This window comes from Perognathus longimembris, chromosome 5 (genome assembly GCF_023159225.1).
Source record: "Perognathus longimembris pacificus isolate PPM17 chromosome 5, ASM2315922v1, whole genome shotgun sequence".
Taxonomy (NCBI): Eukaryota; Metazoa; Chordata; class Mammalia; order Rodentia; family Heteromyidae; genus Perognathus; species Perognathus longimembris.
This window is the reverse complement of record NC_063165.1, coordinates 49,730,765-49,752,032: the sequence shown is the minus strand read 5'-3', so window position 1 is coordinate 49,752,032 and position 21,268 is coordinate 49,730,765. Positions and strand designations below refer to the sequence as shown.

Here is a 21,268-nt window from a genome sequence, read left to right as displayed (position 1 = left end):
TCTCACAGATGACATTCAAAAAACCTTTTCTCTGCTGTATTTTTTTTCTGCAAAATGCATGTGAGGCAGGCCTTCCTTCCTTCCTTCCTTCCTTCCTTCCTTCCTTCCTTCCTTCCTTCCTTCCTTCCTTCTTTCCTCCCTCCCTCCCTCCCTCCCTCTCTTCCTCCCTCCCTCCCTCCCTTCCTTCCTCCCTCCCTCCCTCCCTCCCTCCTTCCCTCCTTCCCTCCCTTCCTTTCTTTTTGGTAGACTTTCATATGAGATACCCTCCAGTGCAGTTATTGGAAGTGAAGATCGCACATGGGACTTCAGAAAGAAATATGCAAGAAGTCATTTGCAGGCTGGGTGCTAGTGGCTCATGCCTGTAATCCTGGCTACTCAGGAGGCTGAGATTTGAGGATTGTAGTTGAAAGACAGCCTGGGCAGGTAAAGTCTGTGTCTCTTATCTCCAATTAACCACCCCCAAACTGGAAGCAGAGCTGAGGCTCAAAGTGGTAGAGTGCTAGCCTTGAACACAAAAGCTTATGGTTAGTGCCTAGGCCCTGAGTTCAAACCCCATGACCAATGAACCAACCAACAAAAGATGTCTGCAGCTCTTGAGTGGGATTCAGAGAATCCTGAGATTCAAGAAAAATGTCCTCTTTTCTGATGACATTGGTTACTGAGGGTGAATGAAGGTGAGGACACTGTGGGGTTATATTAAGAGCGGCAGGATTGATACCTGCCCACCCCTTATTATAAAACTTCTACCATCTTTGACCAGTGCAGAGCCTTTTCCATCCATGGCTTAGCACCTTCCCAAAGGTTTTCCTGGCCTGTCTAAAGTTCCTCCTCTGGATTCTAATAGCATCTATTCTCCCTGTGGATGGTACTTGTTCTTGTCTAAACACACTGATCCAATCTTACATATCTCTTTATCTTCTTGTAGCACCTAGCAGAATACTTATCAAATCAGAAGTGCTCAGTGAAGCCTTGTCAAATTCATTGGCAGTCACCGGTAAGGTGCTTAAAGATGAAGTCAATTATCACAGGTACACAGCATCCCCTCTCCCCCTACCCTGGAAGCCAAGGATCACCCTGCTCCCACTCCCATAGGCACATGAGGTAGCAGTGCTGGAGGGAGAGATGCTGGTTACCTCTTACTATTGTTCCTCAGTTTGGCTGGTGTTTTGGGGAGCTGAATTGGCTCCTTTAAAGCTCCTTTCAGGTGAATGATCCTTTCTTGAATCACTTCTCGAATGTTCTTGATCCACTCCTGCTTGGTTTCAATGTTGGAAGCCTGGAGTGCCACAGGAAGAGAGATTGAGCTCTTGTCACTCTATCAAAACCCTTCTCAATCCTCCTCCCTCAGGCCCCAGCTCTTACTTTCAAGGATACCAAATGTGTGGGTAATTTATTTCTTACTTTATACTTGTGAATTTTCAATCCCAGTGACATGTTTCTTCACCTCCTAAAGTAGATTTATGCATTTAAAACTCAATGTAGACTTGAGAAATTCACCCTTGAGACAGGGAGAATTTTCAAAATATTTCACAACCTATAAGGCACTGATGAATCCTGATGTTTATTCTGAGGCTTGTAGTAGTAGTATCCAGAGGCCTCTGTTGAGTCCTAGATTAACACTTGAAATGCTGGATCCTCATAAGGTCTGGTGGACACTGGGAGGGGTAGTACTGAAAGACAACATCTGTTTACCAATCGGTATGGATATATGGTAGGATGTTCATTACCTACTAAGGCTACATAGAGAACACTGGTTGGGAGTCAGTCCTAGACTTTCAGCTGCTAAACTTGTTCCCTAGAGGCATTGCTATCATTCCATAAACATCTCATTGTCTTCCTGAATATTTTTGTCTTGTGACAGGTAGCAGCTCTGCTGGCAATTCAGGGTGAACAAATGTGAATCTTTTAATGGGAATGGATCAACTGGTCCTTGGTTGATGGGTCCTTCTGACAAGCAAGTGATGGTGGGAGCTCCTCCTATAGCATCCCTGCTCATGAGGCTACTGTTACCAAGAGTAGAGACTGAAGGCCCATCCATGCTTTGACAGCTGAAAAGACCATGCTGAGTTCCAGTGGTCTTTTTTTGTTTGTTTTTGCCAGTCCTGGGGCTTGGACTCAGGGCCCCAGCACTGTCCCTGAGCTTCCTTTGTTCAAGGCTAGCACTCTACCTCTTGAGGCACAGTGCTATTTCTGGCTTTTTTGGTTTATGTGGTGCTGAGGAGTCAAAATCAGGGCTTCATGCATGCTAGGCAAGCACTATACCACTAAGACACATTCCCAGACCTGACTTTTTAATTTTTAATGAGGGCATCCAGAACTTGAATTTCCAGAGAATAAGGTCTGTGTCTAATACATAGTTGTCCTCATAGCACTGGACAGAATGTCTTATATGTGGAGGGCATTTAGGAAATGTATTGAGTGATGTGGAGCAAAATACAATGTCTTTTTTTTTTTTTTTTTAGGTCCAGTTGTTATTCAAACTACTTAGGGGACATAGGGTCAGAACATAGGTAGGCTTTGTTGACAAAGTCAATAAGCCAGTCATTGCTTCCCTCTATGGACTCAAGGAGAGGAGATCATGTGCCTTTGAGGTTCTGGGTCTACCTTTGGGATGGCTTTTACTTCTCAACACCTATGTGATGTTGCCATTCCCAGGTCAGGCTGGGTGATTCTGTGGTGTCCAGGCCCTGACTTACAGGTGTCACATGGCCAAATCCATCTGCTCTCCCTCCCCAGCTAAGGTTTTGTGCCCAACGGAGAGTGGTGGTACTTACTTTGAGCACTGTTTTATTGTCTGAGGATGGGGTGCGCCCAGACCACAAGGCGAATTTGCAGGGGTCGCCCTCTACGTGCTCGGTCACACCCAGCTCTGAGGTCTGTAGACAGGAAATGCCTGTGAGAGGCGGGGAAGGGAAGGGCAGTGGGGAAACTTAGGGCTGGGGTGGGAAGGGAAAGGCAACAAAGAGGAGAGGGCCGAGGGAGGGGCTTCTGTCATTCAAACTTCAACAGACTGGATAATTGCTTCATCTACCCAGGATGAAAGGATGTACAGGCACATGCCTGACTAGCAGGTACAGGGAGAGATAAGGGCAGTGCTAAAAACAAACAGAAGTAACTGTGAACTCTGAGATGCTGAAGTGGGCAGCGAGGGTGACACTTTCCAGAAAGGAACACTGGCATTTGTCCAGGAGGTTTTCAAGTGGTGGCAGGGGAAGAGATGAACCGCACATGTCCAGATCCCTTCTTGCCCTAGGGAGCAAGCAGGCTCTATGAAAGCAGGGAGTGTTGTCCTACCCCGGCTGCCCCACCTACCAGTAGCTTGTTCTTGTAAACATATTTCGTGTGTCCTGAAGAGTCTTTGATCTCCTTGCTAAAAACTAGCGAAATCTCAAAGAGGAATAGGTGTCTTTCCCGCCCCTTCCGGATCAGTGACTTCGGGTCCCATACTTGAAAGGCATCCTGGAGGATCAACTCCCCTTGAACATCCAAGTTCTCATCGAACCCTGAAAAACACCCACATCCACCCTGTAGAGTTTCTCTACCACCACACCAGGGGTGAAGGGTTGTGTTTCACACTCCCTTGGAGAAAGGTATCCCTAATGATCAGAATACAAGTCCCACAAGGCTTTCCCTTCTCGGACACTGACACAGTCCTGTCTGTCTATAATATTGGAATTATTATCTCCCCCACCTGCCGGTCACAGCATCGTGTCTCCTATGTAGATAAGCAATCTTAGACCCACGTGGCCTCCCTTCTGCCCACCCTCACTTGAGAAATACCTGGGACCTCCGATAAGGGCAAATCCTAATACATCTTCTTCCCCCACTGCTCTCACTCCTATTAACTTGAAGCTCTGGGTAGAACTGAGGACAATACTGTTTAATGGAGTGTCCTTGGCTCTGCTTTATTTGTTGTTGCTTTGATTCTTATATTCAAGTCTAAGTACTCTTTTTCGGTTGCTCCAGTATAATGTGGTGGATAGGCTTTCAATAATTTATATTTATACTACTTTAGGCCTTTAAGAAGGGTCTTGGACTTAAGTATGCCTAAGTGTGTAAAAACAGATCCTTCCCCTCCTATTCCTTTGACTGACTGATTCAGGAGGTATTGGTAAGTCCATGCATTTGCATTCTTGACCAGCTCATAGATGCTGCTGCTACCTCACATACCTGGAGTAGCTGGACTACAGGGCAGAGACAGACTGAGGAGCAGGGTACTTGTAGAGGAGGACATCCAGGTATGGGGGCCAGGTGCAGATAGAGAAGAAAGGCGTGGAGAAACTGGGATCTGTATATTTAGACAACTAGTGCTTAGTCTGCAGAAGATAACAAGGGCTCAGTTGCTCTGAGAACTTGGACTTCCTGTGTTAACAGAAGTCCTAGAAGTACTGAGGCCATTTTAGCTTCTTCTTGTATGTCTGGTTAACTGAAGATAAGAGTCTCACAGATTTGTCTGCTTGGGATGGCTCTGAACCGAGATCCTCAGATCTTAGCCTCGAGTCGCTAGGGTTGTATGTGTGAGTGCCTAGCCAACACTGATGATAGTGATGGTAGTGTTGTGGCAAGGTGGGATGGAGCCCAGAAGAGGAAGAACAGCCCACATGTTCATATATTTACAACAGATTATACTTATTTCCTTTAGTACCTGTTTGTCAGCTCAGACTGGAAGGCTAATAAGTTTATTACCAAATTTCACCTCAGTCTGGCTGCTCTGCCCATCTGTTCGCCACGTTAAGACCATTTTTTTTTTTTTTTTTTGCCAGTCCTGGGCCTTGGACTCAGGGGCTGAGCACTGTCCCTGGCTTGCTTTTGCTCAAGGCTACCACTCTGCCACTTGAGCCACAGTGCTGCTTCTAGCCATTTTCTGTATATGTGGTGCTGGGGAATCGAACCCAGGGCTTCTTGTATACGAGGCGAACACTCTTGCCACTAGGCCATATCCCCAGCCCCAGACCATTTTTTTTTTAAAGCTTTGATCTATAAAGATTCTGTATCCTAAGAACATAGTTTCAGGGGCTGGGGATATAGCCTAGTGGCAAGAGTGCCTGCCTCGGATACACGAGGCCCTAGGTTCGATTCCCCAGCACCACATATACAGAAAACGGCCAGAAGCGGCGCTGTGGCTCAAGTGGCAGAGTGCTAGCCTTGAGCGGGAAGAAGCCAGGGACAGTGCTCAGGCCCTGAGTCCAAGGCCCAGGACTGGCCAAAAAAAAAAAAAAAAAAAAAAAAAGAACATAGTTTCAGCTGACTGAATCCCACCAGAGCTTTCTGGCTGGGCTTTCCTAGCCTGCTAGGAAGGAAAAAAGCTGGATGTACAAGAACATGAGTAAACTCAATGCCACTAAAGTGTATTGTTAAAAATGGGATACTTGGGTAAACTTATGTTATATATGCTTATGCATATTTTATTATTTCATATTTTTGTATTTATTTATTTATGTAAGTACTAGAATTTAAACTCCGGGCCTCTCCTGCTCTTGTTTGGTTTTATTTTTTTGCTCAAGGAGCCACAGCTCTACTTCCTGCTTTTTCTGGTTAACTAGAGATGAGTCTCACAGACAGTTCTGCCCAGGCTGGCTTAGAACCATGATTCTTAGATCTTAGCCTCATGTGTAACTAGGATTACAGATGTGAGCCACCAGTGCCAGGCTTGTTCATGAATATTTTAAAAGAAGTTGGAAGCAATGGTACATGCCTGTAATTCCAGCTACTCAGCAGGCTTGTAAGCTTGAGGCTAGCCTGAGCAGCTTAGCAAGATTCTGCCTCAAAAAATAAAAATAAAAAAAGGACAGATAAGAATGTAGCTCAGTGTTTGCCTAGCAGGCTTGAGGTCCTGGGTTCAGTCTACAGAACTATACACAAACACATAAAGGGTGTGTGTATATAGAATTTCCACCCATTCTGATGACAAAATCAAAGCAAACAAGATTACTGTGGGCCTGAGCACTGGTACATATACGCTAAGGATCATAACCTATCCTGGACTATTCAGTGGGTAAAAAGTGTCCACACAGCTTTAATGGTTTAGGCCTAGTACCACTTACAGGCAGGAGTTAGCTAAGCTGGTCCACAGTATTTCTCTCACAGGTCTAGAAGAAACCTGTCTAACAACCTGATGTTTCTCCATTTTTCTGATCGTGCCCCTGCCCGACTTCATGCCACTTCCCTCCCAGAACGTAAGCTCCTTGGATTTATGACCAGAAGGACAGCTACCTTCCAGCATGCTGACATGCATGGCATCATTGGCTTTCTTGGGGACACTGAGCATCACCTCCAGGCCATCCTTGAGTTCCCCTTTCCCTTCTTCACAGCAAGTTAAAAGTTCCTGGGGGGAAAAAATCCAGACACAATTAAGATCATCTCTTCTAGCTTCCCAACACTTCCACCATCTACACCATAAAGAAAATTATACAGCAACTTCATTCTCTGTAACAACTCCCTAGAGACCATAAGTAAAGTGAGGTGTGTTTGTGTTGTGTGGCAGGGAGGATGTTACTGCTAAAGAAGTCAATGAATATTTCTCTTCTTTTCCTCAGTCCTATCTAGTCCAAATGAAGCCAATCCAACCCAACTCCCATATGGTGGGAACTTTAAGACAGCAGCTGGGGCACTGTCAGTCACTGTACTACCTTCCTGAAGAGGACATTGCTCCTGGACAAGCACAGGAACAGAGGTGCAATGCTGTGGAGTCACAACAATGGACATAAAGAGAAAACAAAGGGTGTTCTATGCAGCACTCAGGTATCTCTGTACACCCACTGCTAACACCATTTTATCTATAAGCCTTTTCCTATTCAAAGCAAACTGAGGTTAGTGACATCATAGGCTTATTGCATGTCAGACTTACAAGAGGTTTCTGGGTCATGTGGGTCAGAAGTTCCTAACCTAGATCCAGTAGGTAGATTCTAGATGAATCCTTTCAGTATTACAATTGAACACTGGGAGGAAGAGAGATGACTTATTTCTCCCAGGATATGTGTCTCCAAAGAGGCTAAGCAGAAGCCGGATATAGATCTGAGCAAGCAGAGCACTTTGTACACTACTTGAGCTGCCTGTTCCACAGCCCTATTGACTGAGACTTCCTCCCTTACTTTCTGGGGAACTAAGGTTCTTATCTTCTCTCTTTACCACTTGACCAGGGTCTCAGCAATCAAAATACACTCTCCCCCCCACCCCCCGAATGCAGCATCTGGTTAATAGGGGAAAGAGAGAGTATTTCCAACTCTCTCAGGAATCATAAAATCATTTCAAATTTGTATGTGTGCGTGTATGTGTATATGTGTGCCAATACTGGGGCTTGAGCTGAGGGTCAGGGTACTCTCCTTGAGCTTTTTCTCTCAAGGCTGGTGCTCTATACTAACTGAGCCACACCTTCACTTCCAGCTTTCCTGCCTGGGGTGGCTTTGAACTGAGATCTTCAGATCTCAGCCTCCTGAATAGCTAATTTTATGGGCATAAGCTACCAGTTCCTGGCTTGGAATGTTTCTTTTGCCCAAACTAGAATATTGGTTTTAATTTTTTTTCTATGTAGATTACTTTTCTTGCTCCTTTTGAGCTGGTTGAAACAATGACCTATAATGCATACTCTCTCTTTGCAGGAGAAAGGGAAGGCTGTTTGGGTGCGGGCACACTTCGAGGAAAGGAAAGTTTGTCAGATCAAGTCTTATAAACATGTTAAGGGCAGGCTTCCTGAGAAAGAACTAACGGCATTTGCAAACCAGAGGACTACTTATCTATGGAATGCTCTTAGTAAGATATATTCTGTGTGTCTAGGACTTCTGATGGTAAACAAACATGAAATTTGTGGCTTTAGGGCCATGGATCTCTGGAAAGTTTACATAAACTATCAATTCTCTAATTGAATTCAGGGTAAGTGATACTATGCAGCTCACATTTGGAGACCTTGTGTGTTATTTGGTCTAGAGCACATTCTGCTGCTGCCAGAAAGAACTGGGAGCTACATTGGTGGTCCCGGACTTTCCAAGATTATTTGTAGCCTTGGGATTCTTTGTAAAGCTTTAAACTTGGTGAAATACCTGATTAGTGAGCATCTGAAATGAAATTCCTGTCTTTGGATTTTCTTGTGTTATCTTGGATACAGTCCATATGAATAATGCTTTGGTGACCAGGAAGAGGTGAACTCCCTGGGATATGTTGGAAATACATTGGGATACGCTTGGAAAGTTGTAGTTCCCAGCCCTATCCTTGGTTCTAGTTGGCACAAGGTTACCCTTATGTATAACACTGTGATTACTTAAGTCATCCTGAAGCTCTGATGCCTCCACCCTTTAGGGCTAATTTTAACTCTCCCAACCTTCCCCTCAAACATTGTCAAAGGTATGTATGAAGCAGAATACAGGAGAGAAACAAGAAATATGCTTCAATTTGTAACAGCAAATACCAATTAGTTTAATTCCCAAAGCAATTTAGTTAAGCCCACCAATCTACCAGAACAGCCAGTAAATTCTCCTTGGGTTCTTGCTCCTGTTTATGATAAGGAGAAGGTTCCATATTTAATTTAGGCTCCAAAGGACAGCTGTAGTAGATTTATAAGCAGAATATCGAACACTGTAACTGACAGTTACAGTTTCTATGTTCATGGTGTACCTAAGTGATGAGCCCCAGAGGATACTGACAATTAAGTATCAATTTATTTGGAATAAAACTGAATTTAAGATGAAAATAAATCTCACATAATTTATTTATCGTAAAAGCTCAGCAAACTAGTTTTCTTTTACTCAGCAGGCACTCTGCCACTAGCACATTTTAAAGAGGCCAAAAATATCTCCCCCCACAATATTTTATGGCCTCTCTATAACAAAATCCTTGCTACTTTTTATCTGTCCACTTTTCAGTTCCTGCACAAGTGCCTCTTCAGTAAACACTCAGTTCCAGAAGCCCACAGACATCCCTCCAGCTGCCTCAAGCCAAATCCAGGGTGGTCCATTCCAGCCCCAATTTCTCTCCCTTTCTGTATTACAAAATTCATCCTATGGGCCTTCAGCCCCAAGGAATTAAAAAAATGAGAGAAATATCTGTGTTTCTCTTAGAATGCATCTTTTTTTTTTTTTTTTGGCCAGTTCTGGGCCTTGGACTCAGGGCCTGAGCACTGTCCCTGGCTTCTTCCCGCTCAAGGCTAGCACTCTGCCACTTGAGCCACAGCGCCGCTTCTGGCCGTTTTCTGTATATGTGGTGCTGGGGAATCGAACCTAGGGCCTCGTGTATCCGAGGCAGGCACTCTTGCCACTAGGCTATATCCCCAGCCCCTCTTAGAATGCATCTTAATTGATTTTAAGACACAGGCATGTGTGGTTGTGTGTCAACATTTTTTTTCTTTTTAAATTCACCACCCCATTAAGTCCTGTAAAAGCTTTAAGATATAGAAATTAAACCCCATAAAAATCAATTTTAAAAAGTCTATTAGCACGTGGAAAAATATTTAAGAAAATCAAATATTAAGTGGGATGGGGAAGGAAAAAGTGACTACTCACAGAAATCCAGGCTAAGCAGGGTCCACTCTAAGTAACATGATAGAGGCAGAGAGGGGCTAAAGCACCTGTGGTTTAAGGGTCAAGAAAGAACACTCCTCCTGTGACTTCCAGAGCTTATCAGGATTTCAGAGTCTTTACGGAGAAACTTTGTTTAAAAAACAAAGAAGCAAAAGCACTTCTGTCCAAACAGGTGACATGTTCTCTCCATTGTTATTTCCTACACTAGTCCTTAATAAAGGAGAATAGCATAACATCCCATTGTAGCACTCTCAATCATTCTAAGTGCAGGCTGACAGATGAAAAAGGAGCTCGGCAGGAAGGAGGCAGAAGCAGAAGGATGGTGCATGGCCCTTTGCTCCCAGAGCAAAATGGAAGAAAATGGAAGAGCCAAGCACAAGTTTTCTGAACCTCTACCTCACTGCTGTCTTTATTCTTTTCACAGCAGAGTCTCTCACTGAGAGAGACAGAGAGAGCATGAGTTCAGGGGCTGGAGTGGGGAAAGACCATGGTATAACTAGAGATCTAGATTTGAGACCAGACTGACTTTCAGGTTGAGAGAAGCCAGAATATGTAAGATTCCTCAGACATTTCTATACATGAGCTCAACTTCGTCACTTTGTTCCGACAATGTACTTCTTTTAACATGTTCTCCAACTACTCTTTTATCTTTTGTACCAGCAGAGAATCTCAAAAGAGGAAAAAATCCACTCTTATACTCTAAGAATAAGTATAGACTTATATTAATCTCTGTCTACAATATCAACTTTCCTGGCTTTCTGTGGAAATGCCACATTTTTAGCCTCAGCATATTCTTATATAAGAAGGATAATCCCAACTTACTTTGTGTTTTACACAGTTTAGCTATTTAACTTTTTAAAGAAAAGATTTTGAAAGAAAATCCGAATCTCCTGGTTGGCTCTAGAACTCCAAACATATGGAGCCCTAATATATAACATACTATTGTGAATTCTATGCTTCCTCTGACTATTTTCCCCCAGTAACTATGTAGTCCTGACAGATCTAGAAATTAGGCAATGGCAGGTGCCACCCTAGCCTCCACTATCCAGGTGAACTGACATTGTCTTTAAGTCTCTGACCCATGATTCCATCAAAAGCTTCTTCCTCCAGGGAGGAATCTGCTCAGGAGAGGGGAACAGGAAAGCTCCTGAGAACCTGCCAGTGTTTGAGGTGACAACCGCTAAAAGTTTGCAATAGTGGGTAGGAGTAAAAAAGTAGTCATAACTTATCCTGGTTCCAATTTTCATTCTTTGAAGCCTCAGACAAGCATCTGATATTCTATGAGATGAGCTATACAGTCTGGAGGCAGAAATTCCAGTGTGGGTGTACTTCAAGCTCTGCTCTAGGCAGAAGGTCTTTGGATAGGAAATCTGGGAGTCCCTTTCCCCAGTCAGTAATGCTAAGGAGGGAGTTGGAGGGAGAGGACAGGTACCTTCAGGAGCAGTTGGTACTTGGTGATCCTCTGGACTGGCTTAATTAGGTAGGAAGAGATGGAGTTGGCCAGCCCATGCCGCTGTTGAATCTCCTACGGGGATGAAAACAGGGCACAATGAGGCAGAGAGGAGTAAGTATGTATTCTGGAAAGAGGTAGGCAGGGTTAAGAAGAGAAACACACACACACACACACACACACACACACACACACACACACACACACACAATGATGGTATAGGGAAGACAAAGAAAGACTGTCTTTATCTACCGCTAGTCTCTTTAAAATAGCACATGGATGTTCACATTAAAAATAAATCTCTCCTCTTTAAATTTAACATATCTCAACTTTAGTTTTTTTTACACATTTTTCATTGTGATCAACAGCACATTTCCCAGGTCTCTTAACCTAGAAACCCAAGTCATTGTTAGCCATTTCCTCTCTTATTATCCCTGAGGACAAACCTTTCTGCCCCCTTCCCATGGATACCACTCTCATCATTCATGTTCAGGCCAAGACCTCTGGTCTTACCTTTTTAATCCACTCTTTGTTCTACTTTCAAATGATCTTCTTCCCCAAATCCCAGTTTTATGGTGGGTAGAAAAAGGTATTCCCTGTCCTCAAAAACCTTATAGTCTATGGTATGTCACGGCCAGTGAGACCTGAATGAGATGACTGGATCAGGAGTGATGAGGAGGTTAGAAGAGATAAAGTCCCATCTGGGACTACGTCTGTGGTGGAGTTGTGGGTTAAAAGGAAAGTAAAAAAAAATGATGCACTCTGAAGGGAGAGCCTAAAATAAGCTGAAACAACCACTGTGAGGAGCAGCTTGAATGGCACATAGGATATACAAATAGGGGTTCTAGAATAGGGAAAACAAAACAGAACAATAACAGATAAGTCAGATGGTTAGGTTAGTGATGGAACTGAATTAGGATAAAGGAGGATTTGATGGTTATGTTTTTTCAATGGTAATATTATGGATTTTTTTTAAACTCAGGGTCTCATACTTGCTAGGCAGATGCTCTACCACTCGAGCCACTCCACTTGCTCTTTTTGTTGGTCATTTTCAAGATAGGGTCTTGCTTTTACAGAACATGCTAGAGCATGACTCTCCCCATCTGTGCTTTCTTGCTTATCTGGAATGATAGGCTCATACCATCACATCCAGGTAGGCCTTCAGGTACATTCTTGAAAATTTCTTGACTAGGCTGGTCTTAAACCTGTCTCCCAATCTCAGCCTCTGAAGTAACTATGTTTATTGGCTTGTGCCACTAAGCCCAGCTAAAATATTATACATCTTAAAGAGCAGAAACACATGAGGACAGAATAACATACCTCACAGCAACACAGGGGGTAAAGATTAGGGATTATAGACAATAAGGGAACTAGAGGCTATTCCAAGAGCCCAATGATATAAACTTAAGCTCACATTGTAATGGTTTTGCATTCTTAAAAGAATGAGTTTCTGTTTCATGCAGTGGTATAGAATAACTTTGGAAACATTATACTAAAGGAAAGAAGCCAGTGACAAAGGGCCACACATTGCACAATTCCATTCCTATGGAATGTTCAAACAAGGCAAACTATAAGAAAGTAAATGAGCAATGGCTTAGGGCTGGAGTTGCTGGGGTAGGGGATGGAGGTTGTGTAACAACTAGCAGGTCTAGGCTTGCTTTTTACAATGATGGAAATGATTGTGGGGATGGTTACATATAATAGGCCTAATAAAAGCTTTTGCATCCTACAATTCAAATGGCAAATTGGGCAGCATGTTAATTATAGCTCAATAACGGTATTATGTTTTAAAAGTCCAGGTATATATACAATAAGTGGTCTTGCCCTAAGCTAAAATTAGAAAGAACAAAACATTAGGGAAAAGTAATTTGGAAGTTAGTTTACATAGGAGTTGCTGTGGGTTTACAGAAAGGGTGAATGAATGGAGAAAGTGAGTTAGAATTAGAACTATTTAACCACTGCCAATAGTAGTGATTTCTTTACTCATTCCCTTCTGCCCTGAAGCAGGACTTGGTGGAAGATGACGGCAAATAGCCGGCAGCTTCACTCTCTCTGAGTAAATTCATTTTGTGGGTTTGTCTGGTGGCTGTGGATTCCCCATGGATGCAAAAAACATTTAGCCACACACTCCCATGCCAGAAGAACGCTGGTGATGATGCATCTTTTGTGCTTTTCCCTCTCTGACATGTGTCAAGGAAGGCTGCATGCAGAGCAGGGAGAAGGGGGCTGCCCCTATTAACAAGAGCAGCCAAAGCATGCTCAGGAATCTCAGGACATCAGACATCATGCCTACGTTGTTCTCACATTTAGAATCAAAAGTCTGGTTCAGGTAAATGTGTGGACCTTTATATAAATTTGATTCTCTTGGTTTTTGTTACAATGATGAATAATAAGAACCAGTCTATTTTTTTAAATAGAAATAACTAAGGCACATGGTTTTCTAGGTATAAAATTTAGAGAAATTCTTCTGAAATAGACATAGATAACACAATTGTGGTTTCTGAAAGACCTTGGAAAAATCAGGGAGAGGTTTTGCCCTCCTTCTCTATGCCTAGGGCAGACTTGATGAAATTCTGGTTTCCAATGGGCTTCCCAACTGATATACTCATGAGGTGCATCGTGGGGAATGAGTATATCACAGGAAGCTTGGGAGTCTAGAACTCACTAGGAACAGGGTAAGGAGGAAAGTAGGACTAAGGGCCTAAGGAAATATTGTCTGCACTGAGATATATACAAATATGAATCACAAATACCTTGAGGTTTTAAGGGCATGCAGGTAGAGGGAGGTATGCGACAGCATAGTACAATGTTAGCCTGAAAAAGGAAAGTTATTACAAATGCTCTCACAGAGATAACAAAGTACAAAGCATGCGCAGAGGAGAGAGAAAAGGGTTTGTATGGGACACAGCATTTGACCTTCAGAGGATAGTAAGAATTTTGAAGTGTGTGAGTATGTGCGTGCATGTGTGTGTCTGTGTGTGTCTATGTATGTATCTGTGTATGAAAGAGAGAGACAGAGAAACAAGGAAGGATATGCTAAGTAAAAGACAGGGTATAATCTATTTAAAACTTTAAAGGAGACTTTTAGATACCTATGATGAATAACCATCCTGAATCATTTTATGGAAGCACATTATCAAAGATAACAATAGTACAGAATATCCAATATGCTATGGAGTACATTTCGATGTTAGGTTAGAGAAGCACTTTTCTTGGGTTCTTCTGCATTACTTCAAGAATATCAATTTCAGATACTTTGCACCATTTCCATATTAATTTCCATTAAAAAATCCTGTACTCATTCCTCATCAAGCTACTCACATGGTAAGTGTCTCTCTTTCACTGACCAACAAGAAATTAATGAAACCAATTCAGCTATGGCAATGTCAGTCTAGAAAGACACCCCGAGAAGGCTTATTTTGCGAACTTGAGTTAAAAAAATACCATGTTTAAATGTCTTTTTATTCTGCACAAGGCCATTTACACTATCATGAACAGCAGATACTCGAAGATTTGTGGAATGAATAAAAGCTGGTAGGCTGCTGGCCTTTTCAAATTTCTGAATTCTAAGTTTCTGTCACTTCTGATAGAATTATCAGAATGGATTATTACCACTGCTATAGCTTGTTGCTTGCTGTACTTTGTTCTCTTATTCCTTCTTCTACTAGTTTCATCTTTCTAATTCATTCTTCCCTTGAATCTTGAAGTTAGCTATATAGTTTAGTTCATTTTTGCCAATAGGTCATTTTTTTTTCAGGGAGCAGTACTAGATGGATTTGCCCATCATCCACCAATGATCATGTTCTCATTCTAAACCAAAGGCTCTTGGCATCCATGACAGGAAAAGGGCTCAACCCTGTCTGTACTTGTCTCTCACCAGAGACTTAACACTCCCAGTGCAAGCAATACTCAGACCAGTAATGTCAGAGTCTGCAGTTGGAGTTGGAGAGTCAGAACCAGTGTTTTTCAAAGTTCCCCCAGCAATTCCACTGTGTAGTCAGTGTGGAAACAACAGCACTAGAGCAATGATTCTCAAACCAAAATGGGCATGTGAGACTTCCAGGTATTCCTTAAAACTCAAATTGCTCATCCCCAAGCAGAGATGGTAAGTCAATAGATATATACTGGGGCTCAGAATTTATATTTTTAACAAGTACTTGTGTGATGATGATATAGTTGCCCAAGGACAGCATTTGGAGAACCAGTATGGTTGAGAAAGCTATATATAAAATATGGATAAAACATCTTAACCTATGGCCTCATTATAATAGGCCTCTAAACACAGATAAATGTGTAGCTTGGTTTGGTGCTAAAGCACAGAAACACATTTCCCTTGTCCAAAATCATAGCAGTTGAGATGGGGCAGGGATAAAACAAAGATAAACACTGTTTTCTATTTTGTTTCCATGATTCATTTATGATATAGAGGTTTTGAGTGAAAAGTAATGGAAAACAAAGGGTAGCAAAGTACTCACTATACCAAGCAAAAAAGCAGGTCTACCTGCTTACCAATTAGTAGAGAATGGAAAACCAGAGCTTACATCAAAGAAGGTGCCTGCATGCTCCAGGATCAGCTGGTTGGAATCAGGCTTGTTCTTACAGTAGGTGACATACATCTGAAATTTGTCTGCCTAAAAAGAACAAAGAAGAACAGACAATTAGCTGTTAGTTCCTCCTTTCTGTTCACTGTACCTGGAAGGCCCAGCCTGGTCCACTGTTAAATCCTCAGATATCAGTGACTGAATTTTCTGTGGCAAAATATTCTGCACTTATTCAGCCCAAGGAATCCTTAACATACTTTGGGAGGCTTTTCTCCTATTGGCAGATAGAAACAGCTTGCTGAAAGGTAAAGTCACCTTAATACCAGTCTGTACTAGAACAAAAAGTAAACTCATGTATCACAGAGTATTACCCCACTGTATTACTTACAATGTTGTCTTCTACATTGAAAGAGGACAAATGTCTGTTTGTCTTTTTTACCCAAGACAAATAGAAAATAAAGAATGAAAATAAAGCATGATCTCAGAGAGAGACTGGCTTACATTCCAAATATCTTCACTGGAAGGACTTTAGGAGCAGGTCACGTAACTATGCCATTATCCCCAACTTCTTGGAAGAGATGGGGCTGGTGGAGAAGGCAGAATGGTCCCTCCGGGCAGGGTCTGAACAGCAGTGTCCAAACAGATTGTTACTTGCAGCCAAGATTCTTATGGCCTTATGGCTAGGCAGAAACTCATTTCTTATTTCTCTCAGGACACTCTGGTTCAGTGCTTTTTACTTAACATGTATGTGTAATTTGGCCACCAAGTACTTTTGCTATTGGCAAAACACTACCCATTTCAATGCCTGTAGAACATTTGGGAAACTCTCCTGAGAGAACAGCTAAACTATGTGCTTCTTACATCAGCCTCCAGTGTCCTAAATGCCTCACATAGGTTAACTCATCTGACGCCCAGGCTACCCCTATGCAATGAGTTCTATCACTATTCCAATTTTATAGATGAGAAAATTGTGGCACTGGTTGGTTAAATGACTTTATATTCCCATAGTCAAAATCTAGTAGAGCCCAGACAATCTGACTTCAGACTTCTTAGTCTTAGCCACTATACTCAGCATATTACAAGCAACTCTTTCTACTCTTCACATACATGAAGATGAAAAGACTTAAAGTCTCTTTGGGATAATTCCTGACAAAAGATCCAATCACCAATGGTTTTCGGAAACCAATTTTGGGGTCTATCTGTAATATCCTTATAAGAAAGATGATGAAAGAAAGAAAATCATGAATTGCACAAAACAATATGCAATAAAATCCCTTTACTTAATGATCAATCTTATTTTCTCTATGTTGGCTGTATGAGGACTAATAAATCATTTATGAACAAGGGGTATGCCATTTATCAACAAGGGGTAGGCATTGGCTCATATATTAGAACAAAATTAGATGGCAATGTGAGTATGCTTGGAAGCAAACATTCAGATTTCATAAAGAGAAAATGTTGAGGAATCAGGTCTTGAGCAGTGGGGATGGCTGTGATATTTATTACGGTTTGCAGACTAGTCACCTTATTTCATTTGAGATGTGCCCATCTTTAAAGTCTAAAACATGGCATAAAGGAAATGTGAAATGAGTCGGCAGGGAAGAAACAGACAGGATGGGGAAGAATGATGGAAGGGGTGACTGTGGTCAAGAAACACATAGATACACAGATGGACACCTTGAATTGTAACCTCCTTGTAGAACCTTTTGAAGTTCAGGAAATAATTTTTAAAAATAATTAAAAAATGTAAAACATGACCATAGTTCTGCCTATTCCACAGGGATGTTGGAAGCATAAACTCTCTAGATTGTAAAAACATTCTGTAAAGTTGTGAGCCCATTTTGAGTGCAAATTACAATCAGGCAATTATTGTATAATAGAATCCTGGCCCAGAGGAGGAGTTTCATATTCATTTAGTGCACTGAACTAAGGGTGCTAAGAGGACTTTAATGGAATTCTTCACCCTTATTTCCATGGAGTCCAAGTGCAGAATAATGGGCAGTAGAGACGCTAACAAAGATTAAATGTTTAGCTTATGTGATTAGGATCCATTACATTTAGCCCACTGACTTGACCCATGAGAACAAAACAAGAAAGAGTAGGAACTGACATCTGCATCTTGTAGGTCAGAATTGTGATTGATAACCCAGGGTTAAGTGTGGCCAGTGGTTACTAGCCACTAGTGTAAAAGTAACTAGTGGATTCAGCTGCTGCAAGGAGTTCTGGTCTTGCTCTACTCTAGTGAACTCATAATTTTAGAAAGCTCATGGAGCTTGGACTTGACATCTAAGGATTTCCCTGGCGATGAACTGTGTCTCATAGATCTTACTCATGATCCCCCTCTGTAGTGCCCGGTGTTAGGGAGACTGGCAGCAACACCAATCCTCAGGTTTAGCACAGAGCAGTGGTGCCAGGTGCACCCCTGGAAACATGGACAGTGGAAGAAAGAGTTCAGATTGGTTACCCAGGTGACAAAACAGTGTCCCACATCCTCAGGCAGCTGCTCGTATTTCTCCAGCTCTTTGAGGAAGATGCTGCAAGGAGAGAGAGAAAGACTGCATTAGATACATTGGACCTTCAGAGGAATATACTGAGACCATTGCAACTATAAACTCTCAATTATTTACACATGGCTTCTCTGCTCTAAGTGATAATGTAGTACACTTTTGATGTTGGAAGTAATTTCAACAAAATGTGGTGCTATTTAAAACAATGTCCTTTGCTCAGACACTCACACATCTTAGGGTGAAAAGAGATGATGAAATATTGTAGTTGCATTAGAACTTTCATTTTCTCAGCAATTATGAATCTACTTGTTTACCCAATAACCTGAGCATAGTGTAATTTTTTTAATAAACACATAGATATTTAAAAAAAGAACCACTCTGGAAAATGATATGGAAGTTCCTCATAAGGCTAAACATAGAGCTCCCCTACACCCAGCAGCCCCACTTTTGGGCATCTACCCAAAAGATTATAAGCAAGACCACACTAAAGCCACCAGCACAACAATGTTCATCGTAGCACAATTTGTCATTGCTAAAATATGTAACCAACCCAGATGCCCCTCAGTAGATGAGTGGATCAGGAAAATATGGTACATATACACAATGGAATTTTATGCCTCTGTCAGAAAGAATGACATTGCCCCATTTGTAAGGAAATGGAAGGACTTGGAAAAATTATACTAAGTGAAGTGAGCCAGACTCCAAAAAACATGGATGCTATGGTTTCCCTCATAGGGAATAATTAGTATATGTTTAGGCTAGTCATAGCAGAAGATCACAAGAGTCCTATAGCTATACCCTTATGAACACATAAGATGATGCTAAGTGAAATGAACTCCATGTTATGGAAACAAGTTATTTTTCTCTCATTTTCCCTTCCTATGGATTTACCCCCACTATCACTGTATCTCATCTTAGTACCCTGGATACTTTATATACGTGTCTTAGAATGAGGGGAGATGGAATACCAAAATCAAGAGACAAAGGATAAAAAGACAAATGACTCCACAAGCAATACTTGCAAAGCCATTTGGTGTAAACCAACTGTACAACTCATGGCGGGGAGGGTAGAAGGAAGGGGAAGAGGGGCGGGGGAAAAATGAGGGAGGAGATAAGTTAAACAAGAAATGTACTCACTGCCTTATATATGAAACTGTAACCCCTCTGTACTTCACTTTGACAATAAAGAAAAAAATACATAAAAAAGGACAAAATAAAATAGATACATACTCCCAGACATGAAGTGGAAAGGAGTTTAATCCTTCCCTGGCCTCTTCATAATTTCTGACTTTCTTCTTCCACTAAATGCTATTTTCAGCTAAAATATGTTTTATAACTCAGATGTCATTAGAGAAGAAATATAATAAGGAAAAAGTCATGATCTATTTTAAATCCAAATTGTATTATAACTGAATTATCTGCCACTATGGATATCTATGTCATAGCTGCTTTCTTTGTTAACAAATAACAAAGAAATGATTACATGGACTTCAAATTAATGTATAAAATAATTAGATTTGATTCAGGGATGTAAGTTCAAACAAGCCAGCATTATTGGAATGGAATGGTATTTCTTAAGAATCACATGTTCTTCAAATAAAAAATAATTATGAGGCTTTAGGGAAGGTTACTGATGGAAACAGCCAAGCTCAAAAATGCAAGATTCTATCTAAAGAATAGCAACACAAAAAGGGTGGTTGCATGTGTCGAGTAGTACAGCATTCAACCAGCATTAAATTTATACTCATTAGATTTAGAGATACAGGAGGATCTCCATGGGAGAGTGAAATAAGAAGAAATGGCCAAAACATAACAGTTAGAACTTTTTGAATGAAGAATAATTAATTTGCAAGGGAATTGCAAGATAAATGACTATCTGGACTAGGGTGGTATATCCTAGAAATATTACTGAGAGACAAGGAGTGGAAGGTGTAAACCAAGGTTACTTGAGAGTTTGTTTACTCAGGTTCATGGCAACTCAAATACTGTCTCTGATGGTCAAGACTACTTTGTGGCTGAAGTATATGAAGGGCATCACTCCCAGGAGGATCTTTCTGGCTAAATGTGTTATGAAGCAGGCAAATGATGGTTTGAACAGCAGCCACCATTGCTCATCTTTCTACTGGTCTCTGCTCCGGTGTACTGTTCTTGCCTCCCACAACCAAACACAATTCAGAGAACTAGGGCTCACACTGGTGGTGAAAAGCTTTTCCAAAGTCTCATGTTGCTTCTTTTTAAATAACATCCTTGTAGGGTTGTGAGAATCAAGTAAGTCCACATATACATGAAGTCCAGCCCAGTGTGTTATACACAGTAAGCACTAAACAGTAGTTTTCCAGAATCAGCTCTACTCAATCTTAGTAAACTTATATTGCCTTTATAAACATACATATCCCCACTCTTCCACACTTCTAGAGAATGATACTAGGGGGCTTTGTTGAAAAATCTATATAGCAGATCACTTTCTCCAAACCTACCCTAGGGAAGCTTTGACTAGATGGTACATAAAATGCTGCATTCCAAGTCCACCTACCATGTATATTTTGGAGATGTTGAGTTAAAAGCTGGTGCTTTATTGTGAGACTTCTGCAATCCAATAGTATAATGAGGTACAGTTGCCCTTTGGGGTTAGGATCTGAGCATTGCATAGTTTAGACATGCTTTGGGTAATTCTAAGGAACCTAGTCCACAGATCATATTTGGGTAAAACAACTCTAGATTCTAGTGTACGGCTCAGTTGTCAATTCCTACATCATCTATGTATGACTGAACTTCAAGGAAAAAAGCCAAGAAGTAGATATTTACTAGTTACAGGTAAGTAGAATAAATTGAATCGTTCACCTTTTTAATTTGAAAAGATTTTGTGTCATCATCTGGGGTTCTTTCAGAACTGAATATAACTTTTAAAGAAATGTTAAGAGTTAAGCAATGACATCACTCTATTAAATTACACAATCCAATGTTACCATGAAGTTACTTTTTAGGAAAATGCTTCCCTCTGGCTTTGTGTAACATCTTCGGAACTAAGACATTTAGCATGTATGACAGAAATCTTTCCGAGTGTGTCATTGAGCATTATGGGAATAGCATCATTTCTAAAGGCCTTTTCCGTCATTTTAAATTATTTCCAAAAGTAAATGTGGTCTATAGTCCCACTGCTTGTGGTGAAATGTATTTTTTTAAGTTTTTATTATAAAACTGATGTACAGAGAGGTTACAGTTTCATACGTTAGGCATTGGATACATTTCTTGTACTGTTTG

General features: G+C 41.3%; 1 protein-coding gene across 6 annotated transcripts in view; it reads right to left on the bottom strand.

Moving 5' to 3' along the window:
• LOC125351785 (kalirin) overlaps positions 1-21,268 on the bottom strand; it is a 439,002-nt gene that overhangs the window by 25,070 nt on the left and 392,664 nt on the right. For 4 of the 6 annotated variants that reach the window (XM_048346787.1, XM_048346788.1, XM_048346789.1 and 1 more), the window contains exons 26-32: positions 17,965-18,034; positions 15,501-15,590; positions 10,942-11,034; positions 6,214-6,325; positions 3,313-3,503; positions 2,775-2,876; positions 1,134-1,276 (exon numbers count right to left, since the gene is read on the bottom strand). In XM_048346787.1, coding sequence (XP_048202744.1) covers positions 1,134-1,276; positions 2,775-2,876; positions 3,313-3,503; positions 6,214-6,325; positions 10,942-11,034; positions 15,501-15,590; positions 17,965-18,034 — 801 coding nt within the window. Of the gene's footprint in view, positions 1-1,133; positions 1,277-2,774; positions 2,937-3,312; positions 3,504-6,213; positions 6,326-10,941; positions 11,035-15,500; positions 15,591-17,964; positions 18,035-21,268 lie in introns of those variants that run through there. The other 2 variants (XM_048346791.1, XM_048346792.1) reach the window with 2 other exon arrangements.